This window comes from Canis lupus, chromosome 20 (assembly GCF_003254725.2).
Source record: "Canis lupus dingo isolate Sandy chromosome 20, ASM325472v2, whole genome shotgun sequence".
Taxonomy (NCBI): domain Eukaryota; kingdom Metazoa; phylum Chordata; class Mammalia; order Carnivora; family Canidae; genus Canis; species Canis lupus.
The window spans coordinates 46,814,367-46,834,491 of record NC_064262.1 but is presented as its reverse complement, the minus strand read 5'-3'; the positions used below and the strand labels follow the sequence as shown (position 1 = coordinate 46,834,491).

At 42.1% G+C, this 20,125-nt stretch overlaps 1 protein-coding gene across 1 annotated transcript; it reads left to right on the top strand.

Moving 5' to 3' along the window:
- The first annotated feature begins 4,853 nt into the window (after positions 1-4,853).
- On the top strand, positions 4,854-5,801 carry LOC112666945 (olfactory receptor 10H1). Its single transcript, XM_025458413.3, has one exon. The coding sequence runs from the start codon at positions 4,854-4,856 to the stop codon at positions 5,799-5,801; it is 948 nt and encodes a 315-aa protein (XP_025314198.3).
- The last annotated feature ends 14,324 nt before the right edge of the window (positions 5,802-20,125 follow it).

The following is a 20,125-nucleotide window of genomic DNA, read 5'->3' as shown; positions in this document are numbered from 1 at the left end:
AGAGAGGCAGAGACACAGGCAGAGAGAGAAGCAGGCTCCACACAGTGAGCCTGACGTGGGACTGGATCCGGGGTCTCCAGGATCAGGCCCTGGGCTGAAGGCGGTGCTAAACTGCTGAGCCACCAGGGCTGCCCATATTGACACATTATTATTATTATTGACACATTATTATTATAAACAAAAGCCTACAGGGGTACCTGGTTAAGCCTCTGCCTTCAGCTTGGGTCATGATCTCAGGGTCCTGCGATTGGCTATGTCAGGCTCCCTGCTCAGTGGGGAGCCTGCTTCTCCCTCTGCTTTTGTCTGCCTCCCCCTGCTTGTACTCTCTCTGTGTCAAATAAATAGATAAAATCTTAAAAAAAAAGACTACAGTTTACATTAGGGTTCATTGTTGGTGTTGTATATGCTATGATTTTTGACAAATGCACAATGTCGTGTATCCATCATTACAGTATCATACAGAAGAGTTCACCAACTTACCTCATCCACCCATCGGAGTTCACCTATTTATCCCTTCCTCCTCTGCCCTGAGCTTCTGGCAACTACCAGTTTTTTTACTGTCTCAATAGTTTTGCCTTTTCCAGAATGAACAGGTACCTTCTAAACTGCATTCTGGATCCCCATCATTCCAGAGGAGCTGTATATGCAGCTCTGGGTCACCTCCTCAGGACATAGTGGCTTCTTACCTTCTCAAACACCCTCTCCCTTTCTTTCTTCATGGCTGTGGATTGTTGTGATCTTAACTGATATGGGGAGGGAGTGTGTGAATAGTCCAGCATGGTGAAGCTGACATCTCCCAGGTCCTAGGAGTGGCCTCTGATGTTCATTAACAGCCACCAGTAAAAGGTAAGTGTGACAGAGAGGTTAGGAAAAGATAAGCTTTTGGGTACCTGGGTAACTCAGTGGTTGAGCATCTGCCTTTAGCTCAGGCTGTGATCCCAGGATCCTAGGATTGAATCCTGCATCAGGCTCACCACATGGAGCCTGCTTCTCCCTCTGCCTATGTCTCTGACTCTCTGTGTCTCTCATGAATAAATAAATAAAATATATTTTTTTTTAAAAAGGAAGAGATAAAAAATAATAAAAAGGAAGAGATAAGCTTTGGGGTCATTCAGATGTAGGTTCAGATCCTGGTTTCCCCATTCCAGAACTGTGGTCCCTTGGGCAAATGATGTGTCCTCTGTGAGATTCAGCTGTCACGTCTAAAAAATGGGGATCAGGCAGCCCCAGTGGCACAGCGGTTTAGCGTCGCCTGCAGCCTGGGGTGTGATCCTGGAGACCCAGGATCGAGTCCCATGTTGGGCTTGCTGCATGGAGCCTGCTTCTCCCTCTGCCTGTGTCTCTGCCTCTCTCTTCGCTCTCTCTGAATGAATAAGTAAATAAATATTTAAAAAAATAAAAAAATAAAAAATGGAGATCAAGCGGATGCCTTATAATGTTGGAGTAAAGATTTAATATAAAATGCATAAGCATATATTAAATGCTGGGTCTATTGGATATATCTAATAAAGTGTAGCTATTCTCATCAGGAACTCAAAATCCAGTACCAGAGACAGTTGCATCTCCAGCAGGACACATTATGATGAGGGCCATGGTAAAGTTAGGAGCAAGGAGTTTTAAACTCACTCAGAAGTCATTGTTTTGGTCTATATATACAATGGAATATTACTCAGCCATTAGAAGTGACAAGCACCCACCCATTTGCTTCAACATGGATGGAACTGGAGGGTATTATGCTGAGTGAAGTAAGTCAATCAGAGAAGGACAAACATTATATGGTCTCATTCATACGAGGAATATAAAAAATAGTGAAAGGGATTATAGGGGGAAGGAGAGAAAATGAGTGGGAAATATCAGTGAGGATGATAGAACATGAGAGACACCTAACTGGGAAATGAACGGGGGGTAGTAGAAAGAGAAGTGGGCCAAGGGATGGGGTGACTGGGGGATGGGCACTGAGGGGGGCACTTGATGGGATGAGCACTGAGTGTTATATTATATGTTGGCAAATCAAACTCCAATTAAAAAATATACAAAAAAATAAAAAAGAAGTCATTGTTTTGGAAGCACGCAGGAATGAGTGATTAAATCTGCTTTGGGAAGATAGTGTCCAGGATGACATTTAAGCTGAATCTTAAAGATAAACAGGCATTTAATGGGTGGAAGGGGGAAGGAACCAAGATTGGGGCAGAGGGAACATGCCAAGGAATTACAACTTACCGTCTATAGATCATTGCTTTCATCACGATTAAGCAGGGGCTGATAGAGGCCAAGGATGCTGCTAAACACCTTGCAGTGCATAGAATGTCCCCATACCTCATGGCAAAGGATGATATGGCTCTAAAAATCAAGAGTCTCATAGTTGAGAAGCCTTGCACTAGATGCTGGAGAGCCACTGGAGGCTTGTGAGCACAACCCTCATGACCTGGCCTCACCATTCAGCCTCTCCTTGGAGGTTTTTATTTCCAAATCATTGACTTTGACCCACCCCTCCAAGATCTCAGGGTGGCAGGACTGACTAGGAGGTTGTTGAGGCCACAGTCCTGGGGACCTCTGGGCAGGTGCAAAGGTGGAAGAAGGATACAAGGGACTCCAGGAAAGAGAAGCCAAGAAACTCTGGAAACTGGTGATATTTGGGGAATACAGCCTCCAGTCACCAATGTAGCTGTTCCCTCCTTCATTCTCACTATCCACCTATCAGGGCTTGATTAGGGACCTATGCCCACCTAAGAGGGCACTGACTACTTTTCCCTTATTTTTTAAATTGTGGTAAAATACATACAACATAGAATTTACCATTTTAGCCTTTTTATAGCATACGATTCAGTGGCATTAATTACATTCATGATGTTGTAAAACCACCACCTCTGTCTAGTTCCAGAACATCATCCTCACAGGAAACCCTGTGTCCATTAGCAGTCATTTCCCATTGTCCATCCCCAGCCCCTGGCAATCACTATTGTGCTTTAAACACCTGCAAGAATGGATATCCCTGGTGGCATTATTCATAACAGTGAAAGTAGAAACAATCCAAATGTCCGCTAAATGGTGAGTAAATAGACAAAATGTGGTTTATCCATATACTGGAATGTCCGTCAATCATAAAAAGCAACCAAGTTCTCAGAATGCTACTTGCTACAATGTGGATAAACCTCAAAAACATTATGTTGAATTAAAGAAGCCTGGCCCCAAAGGCCACATAGTGTATGATTTCATTTAGATGAGTGTCCAGAACAGGCAAATAGAGACAGAAAGCAGATTACTGGTTTACAGCCCTTTTAAACTTTATATTGCCTCATAAAAAAGGTCATTTAAAAGTGGTTAAGTTATCCATAAAAAGACATTAAAGTCTCATTAAACTGAAGTGATTTACTGATTCCAGACTGTGTATTTCCTCACTTAGTGTATTGATTTAATTGTCATGGGTACCACTTGCTATGTGTCAGGTCACATTCCAAGAATAACTCATATATTTCTCATAGCAACTCTTTGAAGTAGGCAGGAGGAAATGGAGGTACAGAGAGGTGAGGAAATTTGCTCAAGTTTACACAGTAGGCAGAACAAGAATTCAAACTCAGGTTGGCTGGCTCCCATGTCCCTTTATCTGATGGCCATGTTATATTGCCTTGGAACCTACAGACATGTCTCACGGGATCTGGAAAACAACCAAAATGTTATTTCTACTTAGCCTTCTGCCTCTGACTCCCTGCATGGGTAATGCCAAAGAAAGAATCTGATTTAAGTTAGAGGTGCATGCAGGTCCGAGAAATTGTAGCCATGGGGTAGGGGTATCATGTGGTGTCTGAGGCTATGGGGAGAACGGAATTTATCAGAAGGGAGTAGGAGAACACAGTGACAATGGCTGGAAGATCCCAATATTTTCTTTTAGGGAGGTAACCCAGAAGGATAGTGAAAGGCATATTCTTTGGAGATAGCCAGCCATGGGTTTAAGGCTTAGCTCTGCCATTTTGACAGCTTCACCTTGAGCAAGTTGCCCAACCTCTATGCACACCAACACTCTTGTTTTTTGCTTTTGTTTTTTAGATTTTATCTATTTATTCATGAGAGACACACAGAGAGAGGCAGAGACATAGGCAGAGGGAGAAGCAGGCTCCATGCAGGGAGCCCAACGTGGGACTCGATCCCAGGTCCCTGAGATCACGACCTAAGCCAAAGGCAGACATTGAACCACTGAGCCACCCAGGTGCCCCTGTACATCAATACTCTTAATGAGTATGTTCAGGATGCTCAAAATGCGGGTGATAAAAACAGCACCTCCCTTATTAGGTTAATGAGAGGGCTAAATCATAAGAGGCACAGAGTGGTAACTCAGTCAATACGTTAACCTTAAAAATAAAAAGCACCAATTATTTTACCAGCAAAAGATGTATTTATTTGGGAATAAAAGAGAATCACAACTCAGTGCAAACAAGCTGCTGCAGAACCAAAGGTAGGTTGAGGGGAACAAAGGAGAGGTAGACTTTTTAAGGAAAAAAGATGAAGTCAGGAAGGGTGTTATAAAAAGTCCATTAGAGTAAACTGAGAGTTCAAAGTATAGTGGCCTTTCACTGGGACAGCTGTTAGGGATGGGAGTAGTATCCACCCCCAAGGTCAAGTCCACCTCTCCCTGTCTGGTTGTTGGATTTGTAGGTACTAGGAGGGGCAGGTCATGAGGGCTATCCCTGCTGAAACCTCTTGGTGCATTTTAGTGAAGTTTCCCTCTACTAATTTTCACAAATGCCAGCTGTCATTGATCAGGGGCAGCCTCCTGCCCAGGTCCAGGTGTGGTGGAAGCCTTTCTCCATCCAGTAGCTGAGGTCTCTCTGTGACACTTTGCCCCAGGCACAGCCTCCATGCAGAGAGGCAATTTCTCAGTGGTGACTGAATTCATCCTCGTGGGCTTCTCCACCTTCCCCCACCTTCAGCTGATGTTCTTCCTGCTGTTTCTGCTCATGTACCTGTTCACGCTGCTGGGGAACCTGCTCATCATGGCCACTGTCAGGAGCGAGCGCAGCCTGCACACGCCCATGTACCTCTTCCTGTGCGCCCTGTCCATCTCCGAGATCCTCTACACCTTGGCCATCACCCCGCGCCTGCTGGCCGACCTGCTCTCCACCCACCACACCATCACCTCTATGGCCTGTGCCAGCCAGATGTTCTTCTCTTTCACGTTCGGCTTCACCCACTCCTTCCTGCTCACGGTCATGGGCTACGACCGCTATGTGGCCATCTGCCACCCTCTGCGCTATAACGTGCTCATGAGTCCCCGAGGTTGTACCTGCCTGGTGGTCTGGTCCTGGGTTGGTGGCTTGGTCATGGGGCTGGTGGTGACCACAGCTGTTTTCCACCTCACTTTCTGTGGACCCAATGAGATCCACCATTTTGCTTGCCATGTGCCCCCTCTCTTGAAGCTGGCCTGTGGAACTGATGTACCAATAGTGGCCCTGGGCGTGGGGCTGGTGTGCATCACTGCCCTGCTGGGCTGCTTTCTCCTCATCCTCCTTTCCTACGCCTTCATCGTGGCTGCCATCTTGAGGATCCCCTCTGCTGAGGGCAGGCACAAAGCCTTCTCCACCTGTGCATCCCACCTCACTGTGGTGGTCGTGCACTATGGCTTTGCCTCTGTCATCTACCTCAAGCCCAAGGCTCCCCAGTCTCTGGAAGGAGACACTCTGATGGGCATCACCTACACAATCCTTACACCTTTCCTCAGTCCCATCATCTTCAGTCTCAGGAACAAGGAACTGAAGACCGCCATGAAGAAGACCTTCCTCAGCAAATTGTATCCAGAAAAAATATGATGATCTGGGAGGAATTACTTGGAAACAGCTAAATTGGGTTACCAGATGCTACCATTGGAAATGGCGCCCTGTAACCACATAATAACCTATATTTATCTGATGCTTTAAGGTTTACAAGGACCCTTGAAGGCAACATCCAAAGGTATACACAATGGTTAATTAGCATTAAGAGTGTATTCAGAGTGGAAAGATGTATGAGATGATGACACAGAGAAAATCAGATTTCATGATTCTTACCTGCTGCAGGACACTTTATCAGGCAGCATCAAACCTAGGATCTGTTCTGCCAGATTCTGAGCCAGAGTGGTCTAATTACTCCCACCACCATTAATCCATATTATGAAGAGAAATGGAAGAGGTCAGGTCCCCACCTTCTACTAGGCAACAATGGGTACCTACAGCGTGGATTTCATAAGGCTACAAAAGACTCAGCCAGATTAAAGCGGAGGAGAGCAAAGCACCCAAAATTTTGTGCAATAATAATTAGAAACTATTATAATAAAGCAGACTCACAGAAAAAGTCAAGGAAACCTCTGCATTTCAAGTATGCATCTTGAGCAGCTGCACAGAAGGAGAGAAGTCTCTACAATCAGTACAAGGGAAAAATCCCACTGTGAGAAATTGTCTGCTTTGTTAGAGAGTGATGTGGCACACAAGCCAGTGGGGAACTCTTCGTTGAGCCACGGCGAGTACAGAGTCCAGGATAAAGGCATTTCTCATTATCAGACCGGCGTACTGCTTCCCTGTGGGCATGAGGGGGTGGTTAAAGTTGACCATGCTACATAGTATTTATAATTTGTTGAAAATATGTGTATTTAAGAGAATGACACATACTGTATAATATTACTTATATGCAAAACCTAAAAAAGCTGAACTTGTAAAAACAGATAGTAAAATGGTTGGTTACCACAGACTGAGGGATGGGGGAATTGGGGAAATGTTGTTTAGGGGTACAAATTTGCAATGAGTAGACAAATTAGTCCTGGAGATCTCATGCACAGTATGGTGATTATAGACAACACTGTATCAGTAACTTAAAAGTTGCTGAGAGACTAGATCCTAATTGTTCCCACCACAAAAATGAAATGATAATTACGTGACATGATAAAAGTATTGGCTAATGATATAGTAGTAATCATATCAAAATATATATGTATCAAGTCAACACATAGTACACCTTAAACTTACACAATGTTATGTGTCATTTATATCTCAATTAAAAAGAGATTTCCCAAACAAGGGGTAGTGGAAGGGGAGGCAGGCAGGGGGATAGGGTGACTGGGTGATAGGCACTGAGAGGGACACTTGACAGGATGAGCACTGGGTGTTATACTACATGTTGGCAAATTGAACTTCAATGAAAAAAAATATATTAAAATGACAAAAAAGGGGTTTCCTTGGGATGCCTGAGTGGCTCAGTGTTTGTCTGCCTTCAGCTCAGGGCGTCAGCTCCCCGCAGGGAGCCTGCTTCTCCCTCTGCCTATGTCTCTGCCTCTCTCTCTGTGTCTCTCAGGAATAAATGAAAAAAATCTTTAAAAAAAATTTAAAAAAGGTTTCCTTGAGGTATCTGTCTGGCTCAATTGGTAGAACATGTGACTCTTGATTTCAGGGTTGTGAGTTCCAGCCCCATGTTGGGTATAGAGATTATTTATAAATAAAATTTTTAAAAAAGCTTTCCTTGACAAAGTTTCTGAATATGAATTTATGGATTATTTTAAAATAGCAATTTATCATAATACTTAATGGACACTAGTTTATGGTGATACTGTTGTACACAACAACAAATGTTATTTAAATGCACAAGCAATAAATTAGTCAAATTAGCTAAAGCTTAAAAAGAAAATATGTTTATTCATGTTTTAGTTGAATAATAAACTATTCATCATTTGTCCTAAAGTTGAATTGAGTTATTCTCTATAACTTGAGCAATAAAAATAGCCCATGATATCATGAAGTTGGAGGTTGTAGGAAACAACTTCAGTCAAAAGTGGGAAATCAAAAAAAAATAAAAAAAAAAAGCGGGAAATCCAGACCATCTTCCTTTGCAGAATGCACACTGCACTGCATATTTCTTGTTACCTGTCATGTACATCATCTCATTATAGTCTCACAATGAAGGATCAAGGCAGATAGATTCACATCCGCTCCATTTGACAGAGGGTCAAAATGGTTGCGTGACTCATCCAACATCATGCAACTTAGTAGGACCAAGTTTCTGCTGTAGATCTTTTGTGAATCCTAGTCCTGGCCACCTAACACTTCACACACCATTTTCCTACAGTGGGTTTTATGGGTTAGAGGACTAGTCTAGCCTCTAACCGAACACTCCAGGATCTGAGAGCCTTTTATCAGTTTTTAATTTTTTAGTTTTTTTTTTTTTTTAGAGAGAAATAGAGTGAAATGGGAGGAAGGGGCAGAGGGGGAGAGAGAATCATAGGCAGGCTCCATGCTCAGCATCGAGCCCGATGTGGGGCTTGATCCCACAACCCTGAGAGCACCACTTAACTGTAACCAGATCAGATATTCACCCGACTGAGCCACTCAGGCACTTGGGAGCTTTTTATTTTATTTATTTTTTTAAAAAAATTTATTTATTTATTTATTTATTTATTTATTCATTCATTCATTCATTCATTCATATTTTTTTTTATTAGAGTTCAGTTTGCCAACATATAGCATAACACCCAGTGCTCATCCCATCAAGTGCACCCTCAGTGCCCGTCATTCAGTCACCTCCACCTCCCACCCACCTCCCTTTCCACCACCTCTTGTTCGTTTGCTTGGGAGCTTTTTAAACCACAGGTGGGCGATTACAACCCACAAAGCACTGGAGCATGAATCTTTGGGACATTGATGGACTATTTCTACAGATCCAGGGCTACTTCATGATTTTATAATATATTTGGTCTAGCAGTGAATTCCTTTCACATTAAGCCAAGATGCCTCCTTTGCCTAGCAGCAAAGCCAATCTGGATAAGAATGCAACCTAGCCTCTCTCATTTTATTCATTAAAGGCCAAGTTAGCCTCTGATCCTACTGGTTTCTTTTTTTTTTTTTAATTTTTAAAAAAATTTTTTAAATTTATTTATGATAGTTACAGAGAGAGAGAGAGAGGCAGAGACACAGGCAGAGGGAGAAGCAGGCTCCATGCACCGGGAGCCCGATGTGGGATTCGATCCCGGGTCTACAGGATCGCGCCCTGGGCCAAAGGCAGGCGCCAAACCGCTGCGCCACCCAGGGATCCCTCCTACTGGTTTCTAATTTTTTTTTTTTTTATGATAGTCACAGAGAGAGAGAGAGAGAGAGGCAGAGACACAGGCAGAGGGAGAAGCAGGCTCCATGCACCGGGAGCCCGATGTGGGATTCGATCCCGGGTCTCCAGGATCGCGCCCTGGGCCAAAGGCAGGCGCCAAACCGCTGCGCCACCCAGGGATCCCTCCTACTGGTTTCTAAATGGAAAGAGAATCTGGAAGGTGATTGGGTACCCACAATGAGTCAGGCCTGTACTGTCTTCTGCTAAGTTACTGTGATCCCTTAGACTATCAGCTTTCTGAGGAAATCTGTCCATCTTGCTCGTCATCCCACACCACCAACGTGATACTTGGAAGATATAATTTATTAATAAATATTTCTTGGGTGAACCAATGTATTTCCTATAATACTGTACTGAAGAAACCAGAATGATGGCATATAATATTTATTATAAGAAACCTCACTTCACTCCAAAGCAGTTGGAGATGGTGTGTGGGGGGGAGCTGTGTTTGAGGTCAGACTGACCCAGGTTTGAACTTGCTTCCCATTTTCCCGCCAAATAGATTGACCTCTTACCTATCCCACATCTGTGTAAATAAAAGTATATTCAAAGCAGTGACATTTATGATTGGAAAACATAACATTAGATATATCCATTAGTGAAGGATTATTAAACAAATGTTTGTTCCTTCATATTTGGAACACAAAGCAGCCATTAAAACCATTTGATCCTTGGACTTCATCAGTGTCATTTCTCCCTGGGGATCCTATCCAGTATCAGGGCTTTGTGTACACTCTGCACATAGGAGACCCCCCAAATTCTTATCTTCATCCCTGTCCAACTGTCTACTCAATATCTCCACATGGATATCTAGTAGGTATCTCAAACTTAATGTGTCCAAAACCTAACTTTGGAAGTTCTCATTCTCATTCTCATTCTCATTCTCATTCTCATTCTCTCTCTCTCTCTCTCTCTCTCTCTCTCTCTCTGGCTCTCTCTGTCTCTGCCCCCCTTTCTCTCACACCTCCACACGCAATTCTTCCAGGCTTTCTTATCTCAGAAATCAGTGACTCAATCTCAATTCTCTGAAAATATTTCAGCTCAAAAATCATAAAGTCCTTCTCTAACCATACTACACAAAATAGAAACATCCTGGCTATGTTCTATGTCTCTTGATTTGAGTTACTTGTCTGACACATGCTTATTACCACCCGGCATATATCTGGTTATTGTCCATCTTTGCCCACCAGAATATTGTTTGATGTAGTCAGGAACTCTTGGTCCATTTTGCAAACTGCTATATGCCTACACAGTTTATGGTAAGTTCTCAAATATTTGTTGAGTAAATTAATTTAAAAGAATGATGGCAAGTGAAAGTAACTGTGAGGCACAGTTTTTGTCTATCCAAGCAGATGGATTAAAAATTTTTCAAGTTTGATAACATGGTTGCTGTGGGTGTGGGGAAATTGGCTCTCATACATTGCTGTTTGTGCTTATGCAAGTCACTTCTCCTCTCTAAGCCTACCCTGAAGGAATATAACAGCACTTACCTTCTAAGATAGTTTTAAGACTAAAGTAAGACAATGCTTGTGAAGGGCTCAGCATGGTACCTGACACAAGGATATCCATAGCAATTAGGATGACTTTACAATTTCAAATTTTGTTTAATGATCTCAGGATCAGAGAGACCAGTGTGAGTTGAGGCAATGACCAATTGGAGCCATCAACTTTGATGTATCCATCTTGGTTATCAATGCTGTAGAAGTAGTAGGACTTCAGTGGAGAGGATTGGGGTCCATTAGGGGACACCACTGGGAGAAGTGAGGCTCCAACTAAGCTTCCTGACCTAGCTTTCTTTGCCCAGAATCCTCCTCTCCTGGAACATCCTCCTCCCTATGGCTCCTAGCCTCCATGAATGGTCCCCACGACTCATCACCATGGCAACAGCTAATGGCACTAGAGCTAGGTGACCCTGGCTCTCTCAAGAGATAAAAAGATGCTCTGAATTGCAGACAGGGCTGTGCAGTGATTAAGTGGTGAAGCAAAGTGGCATTGGTTAAATCACATCCGATCTCTTGGCCTCAGTTTCCTAACATTAAAATAGGTTTAACAATAATGTCACCCCTTAGGATAGTTCTGAGAATTAAATAACATAATCTATGTAGGGTGATTGACTATGACTGGCATGCAAATGCAAATTCCAGTTTTTAAAGATCTGTTCAACAATTATTTGCAACCTTCCGTGTCTCAAATCCCGTGTTAGTTTTGGGAGTACAGAGATGGGTCCATTGCTATTCCCTGTCTTTGAAGGGTTTCTAGGTACTTGATGGAATGACACACAGAGAAATATCAGGGCTCTCACCAATATATGGACCAAGTACTAACAGCCACCAAAAAGGGCATGACTCTCACCAGTGCTACCTAGAAGATACTTGGAAGTTTCTGGAGAATTTTTGGTTGTTACAGCTGAAGGAAGAGGAGATATGCTACAATATCTAGTGCGTGAAGGCCAGGGATGCTGTTCAACATCCTACAATGCACAGAACAGACCCTACTACAAAGAATGAGCCATCTCCAAATGTCAATAGTGCCAATGATGACAAACTTTGTTGTATTTATTCAACAAACATTTATTGAGCACCAACTGTGTTCCAAGCACTTTTTTAGATGCCACTAGGGATACAATGTTAAACTGAATAGACATGACCCCTGATTTCAGTGCTTGTACTTGAGAGAGATAGATATGGGCATTAAAAAAATAATCAGCCTAATGAATATATATGATAAACTGTGATAAATGCTATGAGGAAAAAGAAAGGAGTTGCTATGATAGGAGCTGCTAATAATAGGGATGGTAACATAGTATGGGGAAATCTGGAAAGGCTCTCCTGAGGAGGTGGCATTTAAGGTGGCATGACCTAAACATTTGTAAGACTAGAGGGAGGGTTCCAGGTAGAAGCAACAGGCTGTGCAAAGTTCCTGAGGTCCAAGCATGCCTGGTTTATTACAGAACAACTGAGGAGCTAATGGAGAGGAGCTGGGGGATAGAATTGGAGATGAAGCAGTGATCCAACCACACTAGAGTTTATACTATATCTCAAGAGTATATAAACAGACTGATGATTTTTCAGGTTTTCCTTTTAGAAAGATCCCTTTGGCCTCTGGACAGAGATAGCCTGGGGCAGGGTGGGGGGAGGACGAAAACACCTTTGAGGAAGGAACTGGCAAGGCCAAGGGGGTCAAGGTCAACATTGGAGGAGAACAGAGCAAGAGAAGTAAAGGCAGCAAATTGCATCTCTCAAACTGGCCTTTGCCTCCAGCAATTAGCATTGAAACACTTGGTGGCTCCAATTAGTGCAGGGAGAGAAAAGTCCCCTAAAGTCTGGAGATCTCCCCAACAACAGCCCTTCTCTGTGCTCCAGGTCTTTTAATCACCTCTCTGGGCTCTGGCTCTGCCTTGGGGATACCAAAGAATATGGCACAAAGGGGACCATTAGTAAGAAATGGCAAACAGCTAGGAATGGAGGGGGTGGGGGAACTTCATAAAGTAGGAGCTGAATGATGGAGGGAAGGTGGGACAGGGCCCCTGGGTGTGGGTGTGGGGTCCTGGCCAACACTTGTGAGCAGAGGAGAGAGGGCTGTCTCCACCTCTGTGATGTCAAGGGTCATCGCCTAAGACACTCTTGTGTTTACAATGACTTTTTGGCCTATATTCCTATTCCTACTTTCTGTCATCAGATAAGTTAATGATGGCTTCTATTTTTTGGTCTTTTTCAGGAAAAATAAATGATGAACAGCACATCAACATTTTAAATAAAGATGGGATGCAACGGTGTGCTTTCCTAACCCTGCCTCAAACATTGTCCTGACCCAGTCCTTGGAGTTTAGAATACATCACTTATAGAAACGACATGCATTCATTGAGTTCAAATTCTTTGGTTGTTTAAAATTTTAAAAACAACTAATACTAAATAAAGCAACAGAGTAAAAACATGGTTTATTCAAATTTCAGGATGGGTTGACATTGGTCAATCAAACAAGAGTAAGTTGATTTTCTGATGACAACAGGGAGCCACAGTGATACTTCTTGGAAATAATCTGGAAGCCATTTTTGCCATAGCTCTTTCAAATTCAGTCTTTTACCCATTTCCCAGGTCAACCAGTATAGTCCAAGATATCTCTGGATCTGTGACCAGGCAAGCTCTGGCCACACCCAAGATGTGTGCTGGCCACTTAAACGTACCTCATACAAGACAACTCTGAGAGAGGTGGCTCTTACCATCTGGGATTCTTTCTCATTTTGTAAGGGAAGCAAAGGATGTTGCCAAATATTGCTAATTAACTACTTTGAATCTTCTCTCTCTCTCTTTTTTTTGATATTTTTTTATTGGAGTTCAACATATAATATAACACCCTGTGCTCATCCTGTCAAGTGCCCACCTTAGTGCCCATCACCCAGTCACCCCATCCCCTGCCCACCTCCTCTTCCACTACCCTTTGTTCGTTTCCCAGAGTTAGGAGTCTCTCATGTTTTGTCACCCTCTCTGATATTTCCCACTCATTTTCTCTCCTTTCCCCTTTAATCCTTTTCACTATTTTTTATATTCCCATATGAATGAAACCGTATAATGATTGTCCTTCTCCAATTGACTTATTTCACTCAGCATAATACCCTCCAGTTCCATCCATGTTGAAGCAAATGGTGGGTATTTGTCGTTTCTAATGACTGAGAAATATTCCATTGTATACTTAGACTACATTTTCTTTATCCATTCATCTTTCGATGGACACCGAGGCTCCTTCCACAGTTTGGCTATTGTGGACATTGCTGCTATAAACATTAGGGTGCAGGCGTCTCGGCTTTTCACTGCATCTGTATCTTTGGGTAAATCCCCAGTGCAATTGCTGGGTCATAGGGTAGCTCTATTTTTAACTCTTTGAGGAACCTCCACAATTTTCCAGAATGGCTGTACCGGTTCGCATTCCCACCAACAGTGCAAGACGGTTCCCCTTTCTTCACATCCTCTCTAACATTTGTTGTTTCCTGTCTTGTTAATTTTCACCATTCTCACTGTGAGATGGTATCTCATTGTGGTTTTAATTTGTATTTCCCTGATGGCAAGTGATGTGGAGCATTTTCTCATGTGCTTGTTGGCCATGTGTATGTCTCTTTGGTGAAATTTCGTTCATCTTTTTTGCCCATTTCACGATTGGATTGTTTGTTTTTTTGTTGTAGAGTTTAGTAAGTTCTTTATAGATCTTGGATACTAGCCCTTTATCTGATAGGTCATTTGCAAATATCTTCCCCCATTCTGTAGGTGGTCTTTTACTTTTCTTGACTGTTTCTTTGGCTGTGCAAAAGCTTTTTATCTTGATGAAGTCCCAATAGTTCATTTTTGCTTTTGTTTCCCTTGCCTTCATGGATGTATCTTGTAAGAAATAGCTGTGGCCAAGTTCAAAAAGGTTGTCGCCTGTGTTCTCCTCTAGGATTTTGATGGATTCTTGCCTCACATTTAGATCTTTCATCTATTTTGAGTTTATCTTTGTGTATGGTGTAAGAGAATGGTCCAGTTTCATTCTTCTGCACATGGCTGTCCAATTTTCCCAGCCCCATTTATTGAAGAGATTGTCCTTTGTCTAGTGGATAGTCTTTCCTGCTTTGTGGAATATTAGTTGACCATAAAGTTGAGGGTCCACTTCTGGATTCTCTATTCTGTTCCATTGATCTATGTGTCTGTTTTTGTGCCAGTACCACACTGTGTTGATGACCACAGCTTTGTAGTACAACCTGAAATCTGGCATTGTGATGCCCCCAGCTATGGTTTTCTTTTTTAATATTCCCCTGGTTATTCGGGGTCTTTTCTGATTCCACACAAATCTTAAGATGATTTGTTCCAACTCTCTGAAGAAGTCCATAGTATTTTGATAGGAATTGCATTAAATGTGTAAATTGCCCTGGGTAACATTGACATTTTCACAATATTAATTCTTCCAATCCATGAGCATGGGATATTTTTCCACCTTTTTGTGTCTTCCTCAATTTATTTCAGAAGTGTTCTGTAGTTTTTAGGGTATAGATCCTTTACCTCTTTGGTTAAGTTTATTCCTAGGTATCTTATGCTTTTGGGTAAAATTGTAAATGGGATTGACTCCTTAGTTTCTCTTTCTTCAGTCTCATTGTTAGTGTATAGGAATGCCACTGATTTCTGGGCATTGATTTTGTATCCTGCCATGCTGCCGAATTGCTGTATGAGTTCTAGCAATCTTGGGGTGGAGTCTTTTGGGTTTTCTATGTACAGTATCATGTCATCCATGAAGAGGGAGAGTTTGACTTCTTCTCTGCCATTTTGAATGCCTTTTATTTCTTTTTGTTGCCTGATTGCTGAGGCTAGGAATTCTAGTACTATGTTGAATAGCAGTGGTGAGAGTGGACATCCCTGTCGTGTTCCTGATCTTAGGGGACTCAAATTAATAGAATCATGAATGAAAGATGAGCGATCACAATCAATACCAAGGAAATACAAACGATTTTATGAGCAGCTGTACGTGAATAAATTAGGCAATCTAGAAATGGATACATTTCTGGAAAACCACAAGTTACCAAAACTGGAACAGGAAGAAATAGAAAACCTGAACAGGCCAATAGCCAAGGAGGAAATTTAAGCTGTCATCAAAACACTCCCAAGACATAAAGCTCCAGGGCCAGATGGCTTTCCAGGGGAATTTTATTAAATGTTTAAAGATGAAACAATATCTATTCTACTAGAGCTGTTCTGAAAGATAGAAAGGGATGGAATACTTCCAAACTTGTTTTATGAGGCCAGCATCACTTTAATTCCAAAACCAGACAAAGACCACCCCAAAAAGGAGAATTATAGACCAATATCCCTGATGAACACAGATGCAAAAATTCTCAGCAAGTTACTAGCCAATAGGATCCAACAGTACATTAAAAAGATTATTCACCATGACCAAGTGGGATTTATCCCCAGGATGCAAGGTTGGTTCAACACTCATAAAGCAATCAACGTGATAGATCATATCAACAAGAGAAACAACAAGAACCATATGATCTTCTCCATAGATGCAGAGAAGGCATTTGACAAAATACAGCATCCATTCCTGATCAAAACTCTTCAGAGTGTAGGGATAGAGGGAACATTCCTCAGCATCTTAACAGCCATCTACAAAAAGCCCACAGCAGATATCATTCTCAATGGGGAAAAACTGAGAGCCTTTCCCCTAAGATCTGAATCTTCTCAGTATAACCCAGGAACCTGGCTTCAAAAGGGGTCACAATTTTTTTAGAGCAAACAATTTGGTGTTTGAACAAGACAATATTTTCTATATGAATACATATATTAATGAAAACCAAAAACAGAAATGCTATAGCCAGTTTTGTTGAGCTTACAACATTTCTCTCTAATTCTCTCACACCAGATATTTCTTCCTAACTGTCCCCCCTCCTCCAAGAATAGCGTATCTCTAGTTCTGCCTCATATTATCAGTGCTTGCTAAAGTTGGCCCCTTGTTTCCAATCCAGGTCTTCAACTCTCCTTGGAACACACTGGATTCCTCCCCTTGTAACCCCTGAGAAATGTATGCTTCTGATTCCCAGTTCCAATTTAAAGAATGTTAGTTTTTCCACTTCAGGGGCAAGATCTTTTTTTTTTTTTATGTTTGGCAATTTTAGCCTTTTCTTTATTATATTTTTTCTGAATACTAAAGTATTATATGCTTATTTTCATGAAATTATAATATGGAAGTATATAAAGTAAAAAAAAGTCACCCCTTCAAAGTGTAATTATTCTTATTTTTTTAAATAAATTTATTTTTTATTGGTGTTCAATTTGCCAACATATAGAATAACACCCAGTGCTCATCTCATCAAGTGCCCCCCTCAGTGCCTGTCACCCAGTCACCCCCACCCCCCGCCCACTTCCCCTTCCACCACCCCTAGTTTGTTTCCCAGAGTTATGAGTCTTTCATGTTCTGTCTCCCTTTCTGATATTTCCCACTCATTTTTTCTCTTTTCCCCTTTATTCCCTTTCACTATTTTTTATATTCCCCAAATGAATGAGACCTTATAATGTTTGTCCTTCTCTGATTGACTTATTTCACTCAGCATAAAACTAATGGATTTAATTTCTTTATATCTCTGTTTCCTCGTCTTCAAAATGGAACTAATTATATGATCTTCCTTGTGAAGTAAAAGAACCGATGTATGTTAAATCATTTAAGACTATACCTATCATTAGCCATCAGGGAAAATCAAATCAAAACCACAATAAGATACTACTAGAATGGTTATGATAAAAAAGTTAGATATGTTAGTGGTTGGCAAGGATGTGGAGAAAGTGAGACATTCAACACACTGTTGGTGGGGATGAAAATGGTGCAGTCACTTTGCAAAACGGTCTAGTAGTTCCTCAAATGATTTAACATAGAGTTACCATCTGATCCCTCAATTCCACTCCTGGGTATATACACACCCCCCCACAAATGAAAATGTATGCCCACGCAGAAACTTGAACATGAATGTTTATTGCAGCATTATTCATTATAGCCAAAAGTCAGAAACAGTCCAAATATCTATCAACAGATGAATAGATAAGCAAAGTGTGGTCTATTCCAACAATGGAATATTATTCAGCCATAAAAGGGATGAAACACTGATTCATGCTACCATGTAGGTAAATCTTGAAAACATGCTAAGCGAAATAAGCCAAACACAAAAAGACCAATATTCTATGACCTCATCTATAAAAAAATGCCCAGAACAGGCAAATCTATAAAGATAGTCATTAGTAGCTGCTTAGGGCTAGAGGGAAGGGAGGAAAGAGGGATGGCAGCTAAGTGGCACAAGGTTTTATTTGGAGATGATGAAAATGTTCTAAATTGACTATGGTGATGATTGCACGTATCTTTAAGTGGGTGAATTATGAGGTATGTGAAGTATGTCTCCATAGAGCTGTTTCTTTAACAGATCACACCTAGATAAATGCCCCCTAAAATGGGAAAAAATAGAAGTTGTCATCAACTATTAATAACTATTAACAAGGAAAAAAAAATAAATAAAAAAAAATAACTATTAACAAGGAAAGAAGGAAGATAGGAAGGAAAAAAGAAAGGGACAGAGCAAAGGAGGGAGGAGGGGGAGGGAGGGAGGAGGGAAGGAAGGAAGGAAGGAAGGAAGGAAGAAAGAAAAAAAGAAAGAAAGGAAGAAAGAAAGAAAGAAAGAAAGAAAGAAAGAAAGAAAGAAAGAAAGAAAAGAAAGAAATAGAGAAAGTTGGTTACTTTTGTTTCCAAATCAAATATCTGACTTTATCTTTGAGCTAAAGATTCTGTAGAGCAGTGGTTTCCAAAGTGTCATCATCAGAGCAGCAGCCTCAGCACCTGAGAGCTTGTTAGAAATGCAGATTTTAGAGCCCCTTCCCAGACTTGTTGAATCAGACACTTTGGAGTGGGGCCCAGCAGCCTATGACCTAACCAGCCATCCAAGTGACTGTGATGTGTCTCCAGTTTGGAGAACCATTACCCCATACCACATCCCTGTACCTCGCTGGCTTTGTGACCCTGAGCAGGTCCCAAACTTCACTGTGCCCAGTTCTCCATTTAAAAATAAGGTACAGGGATCCCTGGGTGGCGCAGCGGTTTAGCGCCTGCCTTTGGCCCAGGGCGCGATCCTGGAGACCCAGGATCGAATCCCACGTCGGGCTCCCGGTGCATGGAGCCTGCTTCTCCCTCTGCCTGTGTCTCTGCCTCTCTCTCTCTCTGTGACTATCATAAGTAAATAAATTAAAAAAAAAATAAAAAATAAAAATAAGGTACAGCCCCAAGGGGCTGCCTGACTTTGCCTAAGCACCTCCCTTGAAGCAGGACCCAGCCTGTGCATGTTACCTACCAATATATCTGACTCCATAACACACGAAAGAGAAATGGATGTTTATTGAGGATTGCAAGGGAGTCAGAGAAGGGGAATTTACATCAGGCACTTTTGGCAACCTCATAAACCTTATAAAATGCCCATTTACATGTCTATTCTTTCCTCAAACTTCTTCACCAATTATGGGACCACCACCTCCTTTATGTCCCAGTTAACTACTAGTAACGGGTTTTTCCGTCTCTCCCAACCCTTTCCCTCAGCCCAGACCCCACTTCCTTAGTCCCCTGCCACATCTTTGCCCCATCTGTCTACACAGCTCTTTTCCTCCAAGGAGAAATTCAGATTGCTTTTCTTTCTTTCTGTAATTTGCATCCTCAGGCTGGTCATTCAGCTCAGCTAACAAAGGCAACACATAGGAGGAAGCATCTTTCCACCAACAATGTGAAGAACTAAAAATGAACAATCATTTTCTCCATTAAAAATGCTTTATTTTCTTCAACATGGTGTTCAGAATGAGAGCAATGATGTACCTGAAGCAGAGGACACAATGGTGCCCAATCATAGTTTATATATATTTTGGGCAGAGCAAGCATCTCTCATTTACACATTGTGATAAACTATGCACATAGATTTCCCCACATAGCATGGGGGCATCACCCCCTACTTCACCCCTGCCCTACTCCCAGCCACCCTCAGGCACATGAACCAGGAGGAAGTTGACATACATGATTAATATTGGGGAGGTTGTGACCCCAGTGAATCTGGGAGGAATGAGGTCACTGAGACCAGGTGAAAGGAGAGAAAACAAATATCTAGAATTTAGAGTACTTGCCAGGTAGGCAGGTGGGGGGAATTCACATACAAGAATCATCACTAGAGGCACCCAGGAGGCTTGGTCAGTTAACTGTCTGCCTTTGGCTCAGATCATGATCCCAGGGTCCTGGGATCCAGCCCCAAACATTGGGCTCTCTGCTCATCAGGGAGCCTGCTTCTCCCTCTGCCCCTCCCCCTGCTCTCTCACACACACACACAAACTCTCTCCTGTGCACATGCTCTCTCTCTCTCTAATAAATAAATAAAATCTTAAAAAAGATCATTACCAGTGAAGCATAATCATTCCCATCTTATCGATGGAAGCCTGAGGGGCCTCTACCCAACACATCCCCTGCCACAAAAGAAGCCACT